The 9,821-nt window shown below is 37.5% G+C and overlaps 1 protein-coding gene across 1 annotated transcript; it reads right to left on the bottom strand.

Moving 5' to 3' along the window:
- LOC109840901 (periodic tryptophan protein 2 homolog) lies at positions 274 to 9,219 on the bottom strand. Its single transcript, XM_020409728.1, is given in 9 exon segments — positions 274 to 832; positions 2,525 to 2,724; positions 2,814 to 3,041; positions 4,421 to 4,765; positions 5,925 to 6,296; positions 6,722 to 6,814; positions 6,906 to 7,157; positions 8,013 to 8,932; positions 8,935 to 9,219. Coding segments are annotated over 8 exon segments (2,589 nt in total). The 5' UTR covers positions 9,143 to 9,219; the 3' UTR covers positions 274 to 832; positions 2,525 to 2,553.

Below are 9,821 nucleotides of genomic sequence, written 5' to 3'. Positions count from 1 at the left end.
GTAGATGAAAAACAAAATCTTAAAACACATTTTTAGTGTTTTAAGAAAAGTGTTTAACGTTTAGATTTTGTAAAGGAATAAGTAAAAAAACGCCCCGGTTGCCAAACGCGTTTCTTTGTTTTCGTTAAAAAAAAGGGTAAAAACGTCACGGTTACCAAACGCTCCCTTAATTAATTCCAACCCGTTAATTGGAATATGCACCATTCTTAGAGATACTAAACAAGTTGTTGCTCACAAAAAAGCAAGGAAAAGAAAATTGACAGCACCATTTTTAAAATATATATATAATAATTATTATATTACACTCACAGACTACAAACACGACGTTGCTCCTTCCACGGAACGTATAAATGCAGAACAGAGTAGAAATTTCAAACAGAATATAAAGATAGAGGTTGAGTCAGATACTTAATAAACATACACATTCTGCGAATTGTGCTAAGCAAAAGGAATACGATCCATAGGCTAGACTCGGTGCTCGGAACCACGTACCACATAGATACCATAGCAGCATGTTAGGATATGAAAGGATGATGGTTAACTTGAAGCATCCAACGCAAAGAATCAAGCTGGTATTACAAAATAAGACTAGCATACCGTCATGGACGGAATCAATGTAACGCATTTCCTCTCTCTTTTTCACTGGCCTAGCACATCCAAAGCTCGTCAATTCATTAGCCAGCATGCCGGATCCTGTAATGATTGCACAAGTTGTAAAGAACTACATATGGAAGCTGCATAAGATGTCCTCACACTGGTTGTAGGAATCATATTGGGAATCTGGATCTTGTAAGAGAAGGAACGGAATTTGAAGTACATACTCAGTTAGCATCTGCAAGATGAACAAAAACAGGCATCCAGATTACAATGGTAATGATTAATTCATTTTCTTAAATATATTGTCAATAGTGGAGGCTACTTACGAGAATTTCCACATAACAGCCTAACTGAGCATTTTGAAAGTACAATAAAACAGAGAAAGGAACGAATGAGCAACGTATGAGATAATCTGCCTCCAGTTTATTAGTATGAGTTGTAGCAGAAACAACGTCGAGCCGTTTGCCTTCCGTAACAACTTCCTTTTCTTAGGCATAGTGCCAAGTTTAACCACAAGCAGTGTAATGACATTTAGTTTTTCCCCCATTGGGGACAATAAAGAAGAGAGGAAGAAACTTCTCTCTGGTTATAGTTTCACATGATGTCCCTGGTTCCTTGCCATTGATATAAATTTTTACTTCCAAGCACCGTCTTGAAGATCTTACTTAGAGATGTAGCAGGGAAAACCAGAATATGTCATGTAATCAACCTATCATTAAAATTCACATGTTGATAAGCCAACAACAAAAACTAACAGGTTCGATATTACACTCCGTATAGCTTTCTGTGTGTGTTCACTCATAACCGTATCAAGTTATCCGACTTGTCTCATTCTACAAAAATATCTAGCTATGTTCCCCAATACACGTTGTAACTTGTTATATTTCTCATACACTTAAAAAACTTAGGATAAGCCATAAGGTTGAGATCCACAAAGATAATAGAGGGTTGCCTTGATCTTGTTCCATTGATTACTCCCAATGATTTCACTTCAACTGGACTCTGATTGATATATGACAAACCCTGTTAAGGGTTCATGGTTAAATGATTAAAGCACTCACTTAGGTAGAAAGTTTGTTTATAAAGTTCAAATCACAACTAGAACCAGAAAATGCTGCGTAGCATCACCAGGATTTGACATTCACCTACATACTCTCAGATGATGATTAAGAGCCACATTCCAGCATCAGTAGAATTATAAGATACATTTAATTAAAGGGCTTTTCTTTGTTCACTAAGCTTGAAAGCAAAACTACTGGTTTACGCATATCATATTGCAAGTCAAACTAAAATGTGACTAAATCTGATGAACCTTCATAACACATGCATTGCCAATCAGATCCAGTCTCATTCCTTGGTTAATATAATTATGCGGCTGTGCCCAAGTAAAAATGTTAGATATGAAATTTCTATGAATACTCTTATGAATAATCAAAGACAATTCTAAAGTGATTGTGTATGTAGGAGTGCAGTGAGCTGCAGGTGATCCTTTTCTGACTTTCCCCTGCTAAGCGGACACAAAACTATGTGCACTCAATTTCCATAGTTTCATCATATATGGCTAGCGATCAGTTTATTACCGCGGTGAAACAGTACGGAAGAATGTAAGCAATAATAATCATTTTCTCAAAATAAGCAATTATTAAACATGTCATGTAAGCAACTGCACAAACGTTCAAAGAAAATAATGCGAACGGTTGGATAGTGACAATTGCACCCGTCTTGTTATATCTAAATTAATCTTCATAATCATCCTCATTAAAGTATACACTTTACAGCACTGTCAGAGTTTATGAAATGCCATAAAAATCACACAGTAACAATCAACATGTGGAATTCAATTTTACCTTATTGACCATCCAAAAAAATCAACTCTAAAATAAGTAAATGCCTAGGAAAGCATCTAAATATCTTCATAAGAATATACCTCATTGCTGATCTATGGTGAAATTTCCATCAGATTTTGGTTCCTGTTGCGCACAGATACTGAAGCAAATATTCATTAGATGAACAAATATCTGTCATGTCTTGGTGCAATTTTGTAATTGCTTTCTGCAGGGATCTTAGAGCCGGTAGAAGACTTCTGGAATTTTGTTGAATGAAATGCCCATGAGTTTTACAAAGCTCCTGCAAAATAAGACTGCCCTTTTAAATTTGTGAAATAGATTCACCCTCCTGTAAATGACACTGAAGAAATCTGCAGATAGTAAGCAGACCTGACACCACTGAAGGCTAAATTCCAGATGTGGGCAGCTTTCTAAGAGATCAGCAAATGCCTCCATTAACCTCTGCAAATATTTGAAGGGTATGGATGAAGCTACCACCGGTATATCTGAGGGATTTACGGAAAATATACATTTTTTGATTAAAGAGTCCTCATTTAGGCGAAGGCTGAGGATTAATGCTCTCTGCTTTTGGCCCTCGGAAAGAGCCACTTCAACTGCCTGTGCGAGTTAACATACTGATGTTACTGTGGGATCATTTGATTAATTTACAAGTTGCAGCAATCATAATATTCACTGATGGAGCAAGCTCTAGAAATCAAGTCAGAGCATGAAAACATACTATTAAAGATATATGCACTTTGACTAGATAGTAGATATATGGTAAAGGAATAAAAATTTTCTTAATTCAGAGGATAACAAATAAGAGTGCGGTTGTCAACTAGGATCCAAATGCCAATACGAAAACTATCAAAATAGAACATGGGCGCTATGAACTGCGAAATTAGAATAAGGCAACTATCAAAATGCCAGAAAAATCAAGCCAAGATGAGCTCCATAGAATGCGTATCACGGTACAATGACGAACCTAATGAAAACTATTGATATAGTCAAAATACCAAGCATGTACAATTGCAGCTAGTATAATACGTGTGTGGGATCATACTTACATGGTCGAGACCTCTAGGAGGAGCTTGTTGGAGATATTGATATTACAAGACCTTATGAGGCAAATAAAGCCTTACGAAAATAGAAAATTAAGATGAAAAGGTGATGTATGTGTTGAAGACAACAGTGATAAAATGACGCATGATGCATTAGCTGATGCAAGAAGTTATGACAATTATCACCATGGCGTGAAGAAAAGACACCACTCACAATACCACTCTCTCTTTTTTACACCATACTCACTCGATCAGTCCTATTACATCACACATTTCCGATGCACCCATGAATATTTATCCACGACTACACATCGAACTAATACTCTCTTGCATGACCCATACTCGAACTCATACTCTATACCAGTCCTATTTACCTCACACTCTTCTGATGCACCCATGAATATGCATCCAGGACTACACATCAAACCCATACTCTTGCACAAATGCACTATGTTAATCTCCGGTGCCAAACAATACATATATCAAAGCAACATTGGAAATAATCTTAAAGATTGTTTTAGCCTTAGCATTCCAAATATCATGGATCAATATTGATGGAGAAGGTTTTTTTTTGAGTTTAAGGCAGCCTGTCATTGAGTTCGCATATGTAACATTAAGTTGAAAGCTTGAAATTCCTTGTTATAGAAGACAATAAACCTAGAAAATACAACATGTACTCCTATAACAGATATTGCACACAGGTACATGATCCACTAAGCTGTGGATACCAGGGGCAAAATTCTTTGAAGGCCTGGAAAATCTCTAAGTACAAAAGCAGCAATATGCAGATGGCAGTGATTTTACTACTAACGTAGGTTAAAGCATTATCACCACCTAACATACTCGAAGGATAGATAAGAACCGGTTAAGACCATAAACCAGATAGGTTGGGGCTAGCTTTTAGCAAGATAGTCAAGAATAGAAAGATCATCATACCTCCGGTGTAACATCAATGTCAAGATCGGTAGGATCAAACACAAAGGATTCATCTACAGAGTATGTTAGAACTCCTTCAGTAGTAGCCGCAGCCCAAGATCTTCCAGTAGGCGCAATCTTCAAGCACTTCGTGCGTACAACTGGACGCCCACGGTTGGGTTTCGACCCAGGTAGATCATATCCCAATGTATCTCTTGTTTGCTTAGTGATACCTTCTTCGCCATCACTATCTTCATCATCAATTAAATCCAGTGGACCAGCATCTGTCATATTCTTAGAATTCAGAAAGTCGAGAACTCCATCCAAAGAGAGATTTCGTGTAATTTGAAATCTGCGGAGCAAGACCTGAAGCAATAGCATTGAAGTTAATAGTTAATAATTTAAAGCACTTGAGTAACTACCTTCTAGCATTCCGCATTAACAATTATAAAATTGCAAGAATAGAACAGTTAGGGCTTCATGGGATAAAGAGGAAAAAAGCGCTGATTCCACACAGATGTTTCATTCAGAGTGGTCATCTTCCAATGCAATTTGCAATAGCCACATGAGATATTTTTTATAGAAAAAAAAAATCCAGGTCTCAGTTAATCCACTAGAAATACAACAGTGCAATTTCTCCGAGTTACAAATTGTGTCGCAATGAATCTATAAAAAAGGACTAAGTAGAAAATCCATATAAACCTGAGTTCCATAGCTTTTTTTTTCAAATGAATAATGAAAAACCGAAAAAGTACACCGGTCGCTCATACATGACTGTCATATTTCCTAGTGACATCACTAACATGTTTTCTACTGTTATTCAGAAACATCATGCGACTTTGAAACATGCAATTAGAAAACCAGAAGACCAAAATTAGAATCAACAATGGTGTATATAATCAAAGCCTATAAGAGATGCAATGATCCTAGAGAGAGAATTGGTTATGCATCTTGAATTCTTATATTGAAGAAGATTGATGACCTAGCACCCAAGGGGAACCCAACTTACCTACATTTGAAAAGATATCCCTTTTGTTAGTTCGATTTGTTTCTTTATGTGTGATTGGGGGACAGTTGGTTTGGCCGATAGCCATCAGGTCTATGCATCTTAAAGGAAAATCAAATCAAATCAAATTTAACGTCTGGCTGCGAGGTGTTTTACCCACTAATCAGGATTTAATATATACCATGTCCAAGAGATATTCCTCAGGACGGGTAGCTTCCAACTAGACTAATGAAAACAAATTATTTGTGAGAAACGATTTCCAAAAAATTATTAGAAACCACATGTAAACCATAAATAAATTGACTGGCTCGAAATATAAAAATAACTAAAGGTCAAATATATTTGAGGAGATTGTGTAAGTGACTAAGCTCTGTTTACAATCTTATTGAACTGCTGAAGAACTTCAAGGCAATTGCTTCCTAAATAAAAGGACAGAAAATAAATATACTGATTAAGGAAATTTACTGCAGAGTACACAAATTTAACACAGTAGAAACGAAGACAAGAGAGATGCCTGACCTGGTCTGCAATGTCATACATGCATATGTATTTACTGCTTCCTCCAGCTAAAATATAGCTCCCATCAGCAGAGTAGCACAGAGTTGTAAAATATTTGCCTGAACTGGAATTGGCTGCTGACCTTCTATCTGTCATGAGTCGTCCTCCTGCAATATCCCTACGACCCTCAATTGTGTACATTACTACACCATCTATAGGATCCCAAAAGTGAATTTGACCATCTAGTGTACTGCAAGCTAGCTGCTTTCCATCCGGACGATACACCACTGTGAGTACATCATGTGTATGCGGAAAGGTCTCCACTGCACCTTTCCCCTCAAAAACATCCCACAACCTAACAGTTTTGTCCCATGATGATGAAGCTAGAATAGCCTGAAGAGAAAAGGCAAAGAAAAGGAATGAGCTCTCCATGAGACAGAAAATCCATTATATTTATAAATGAGAACAAATGTGTACGAGATGATAACTCATTCTTCTGAATAACAAAAACATAGACTAGTAGTGAGACTCGCCCTGCTAGTCAACCGGAGTAGGTTTATTGCACCACTTCAGTCTTTTGCTAAAAGAGGTAATGTACAAACATACATACATGAACAACACACATACATATATACAAATGTGACATAAGGAAACATTCGGTTTGTATAATATGCATAAAAAATAACAAAGCATGAATTATATATCTAAGCAAAAGATAAATAAAATTAGCTAAATAAGATGAGTACAATCTAAAATGATATTCAACATGCAATTTTATCTTTTTAAACAACAAAAAGAAAGAAAGGGAGTTTACTTACATTTGTAGGCGAAAACATCAAACCATGAACTGGTCCTTCATGACCGCTAAGAATATCTAATAGACGGCCAGTCTTCATTGACCAAACAAAAATCTGAAACCCAAAATAACATGAAACTGTCAAGACAAGACAAAAGAAAAGCTTATGAGCATAACTAAAACACACAGATTAATATATCAAATACCTCAAAAGAATCCAGTGTCCCAGCACAAATTATTTCACCACTCTGGTCTGAAGCCAATGCAACAAACTGCCTGGGTGTAGGAGTAGTAAATGTTCTAAAATTCCGGTAACGAAACAAATCCCATGCTCGAACCGTTCCATCCAGTGAGGCACTCAGAAGACAATGGTTATTAGCCATGAAGTGGACTGCAGTGACAGCATTAGTATGCTCAGAGAATGTTACAAAACAAAAGCCTGATGAAACTGTCCAGACCTGTCATACATAAAAATAAAGGTTTGATTTTGAGTATCAGTGTAGCCCAAGGAAAATATGCCAAGAAAAACATCATTCGACAAGAATTCTTTTGATAGCAATTGTTCTCGTACAATTATATAACATCTTTTTTTTCATATGAGAATTGAGATGTCAGCTTCAGCAATATGAAATTACGCAGCTATTTTATTAACAAAAAACTCAGAATTTTCACAATTTTGAAATAGTAAGGAGAAGCTTCAAAGACTTCCAAGTTATTTATTAATCTTGAATGATAGGTCCTTCTTGATAACTGGTTCTCTTCTTTCCCCCCTAACCTATCTTCTTTCTCCACAGCCTCATTGTTATTTTACATCAATAGTTTAGTACTCCTTTTAACTTAAGGCATACTGGTTAATGCAATTCCTCAATAACTCTCATAACTTGTTCTGTCATCAAGATTTCTTAAACGCCCCTTCAGAATTTCTATAGAGAGATGAACATAAAAAATATCGATACAAGCCATAAGAGTAAATGCACTAAGCACTAAGACAAGAGGTACAAGAACACCTAATGACATTACATTCCTATCAAGGCAGAGATTTGTTGACAAAATTAAAGAGGGGGGACAAGAGTGTATGTAAGCTCTTGTTCAATGGCACGAACCACGAAATTACCAATAAATCACCTCATGAAGTGGCAACAAATTAGATACATCTTGATTAAATGCTTTTAACATTACTTATAAATTGCATGAGTCCATGATGTTTTCATTGATAGTTTGCATCTATTCACGAAGTTTAGGATACTGTCAACAAATTAATCATAGTAGAATAATTCTGTTTGCAAAATTTGTTAATCAAAGAAGCACATTACCTTGACTTTATTATCGTCCGCTCCAGTAGCCAACATCTGTGAGTCCGGAGAATATGACACACAATTTACATCAAAATAATGCCCCTGCTGCTTAAGGATATAACTCTCTGATCTCCACTCCCAAACAAGCAACTGCCCAAGTTTTGCACACCCAAACGTCAACCAATTCCCCAACCTATTAAAAACAGCAGTAGTTATCTTCTCCCTAGATATTGAAAGCAAGTGAATGCACACAAAATCAGGCATCTGATACAATCCGAAAACCCCATTAGAGAATGCAACAACCACCATATCAAGTTCGTTGTGATAATCACAAGCAGTCAACCTCGCTGGTGCTTGCATGAACAAGTCCTTCTTAGCCAATTCCCACTTCCTTTTATTCAGTAGAATTTCACTCTCCTCCAAATTCTTCCTTTTTCTGCTAAAATTATCTAAATCATCAATAGAGGCACCTTGTTCTGGCGTACCCGGAGATAGAGGCTCATCAAAATCAGAACTTTGATCCAAATTCCATGTAAAAATAGCTCCATCTCTCGAAACTGAGTAAACCCTGACAACTTTGCCACTCTTCTTATCAAGAGAGAAGAATGCACCCACAATCGCCTCTCTGTGCCCCGAAAATACGAACGGCCTTCTCCCCTCCTTCGATTTATCCAAAGAAAACAACCTCACCGTCAAATCCTTGGATCCAGCGAGCAAATACTTCGAATCGGGACTCCAATTCAACGAAGTGACTGTCGCCGCACAATCAGGAAACGTCCTCTCCAACTGAAACGAAAAGAACTCTTTCTTAAAGCCCGGTGACCTCCAAATCTGAACAAGCTTACCAACGCCCACGGCGATTAGGGCTCCATTAGGGCTGAACTCGACGGCGGTGGCGGGGTTTTTGAAGGTGATGCGGTGGAGGACGGCGCGGCGGCGACGGCGAGGAGGAATACGCCGTCCGGAGAGATGGCGATGCGGGAGATGTTTGAGGCGGATTCGATGGGCAGGGTTAGGGTTTGGGATTTGAGGAGGTCGGTGGAGGAGACGCGGTTACCGACCGGTGACAGTAAGGTCGCGTCCTCGGCGACCACCACGTTTCCGCCGCGATACGGAGCGCCGAGAAGATTCTGGAAGCGGAAGTTCATCGCCGGAGCTAGGGTTTGAGAGAGAGAGAGAGAGAGAGAGGGGAATGGGGAAGCTAAAACCCTAATTTGGAGACGGCGGGCTAAAACCCTGTAATTTATAATTTTTTAGATCTTAGTCCCACTCATCTTCAAAATTTTCATATTACTTTTTCAAATCTTTAAAATTGATTATTAATCCCTCAAATCACATGGGGTTATGCAAATTGATCCCTTTTATATAGATCTTCAATTAAAATTTCAAATCACGGTTAGATTAACTCCTAACCTAACACCCTTAGTAACCAAATTTCCCCTCAGTTAGAGAATTACATACATTTTAGAGGGGATATGACTGCTAGGAAGCTCGGAAATGGATAAAAATAGTTTTTTCAACAATAGAAGAGGATGATCTCAATGGGTTGATTCTTTTATAACAGGTGTGGGATTACTAAACAAATTAAGCAATAGTTAGTGAGTATAATTGAAGGGTAAAATGTAAACTTTTTCTCGAATCATTAGATTTGATGGACGTGAGTTAACTAGAGGGACCTATTTGCAAAATCCCATGGGGATTAATAATCAATTTCATTAATATGAGGGACTAGCAGAAAATTATTGAATATGTGATGTCTAAGATCTAAATTCCCAGTTTATAAATTAGTTTTGTGTGTGTATGTACTGAGGGCACGAATACGTCGTT

This window comes from Asparagus officinalis, chromosome 5, assembly GCF_001876935.1.
Source record: "Asparagus officinalis chromosome 5, Aspof.V1, whole genome shotgun sequence".
Taxonomy (NCBI): domain Eukaryota; kingdom Viridiplantae; phylum Streptophyta; class Magnoliopsida; order Asparagales; family Asparagaceae; genus Asparagus; species Asparagus officinalis.
This window is presented reverse-complemented; position numbering and strand designations above follow the sequence as displayed.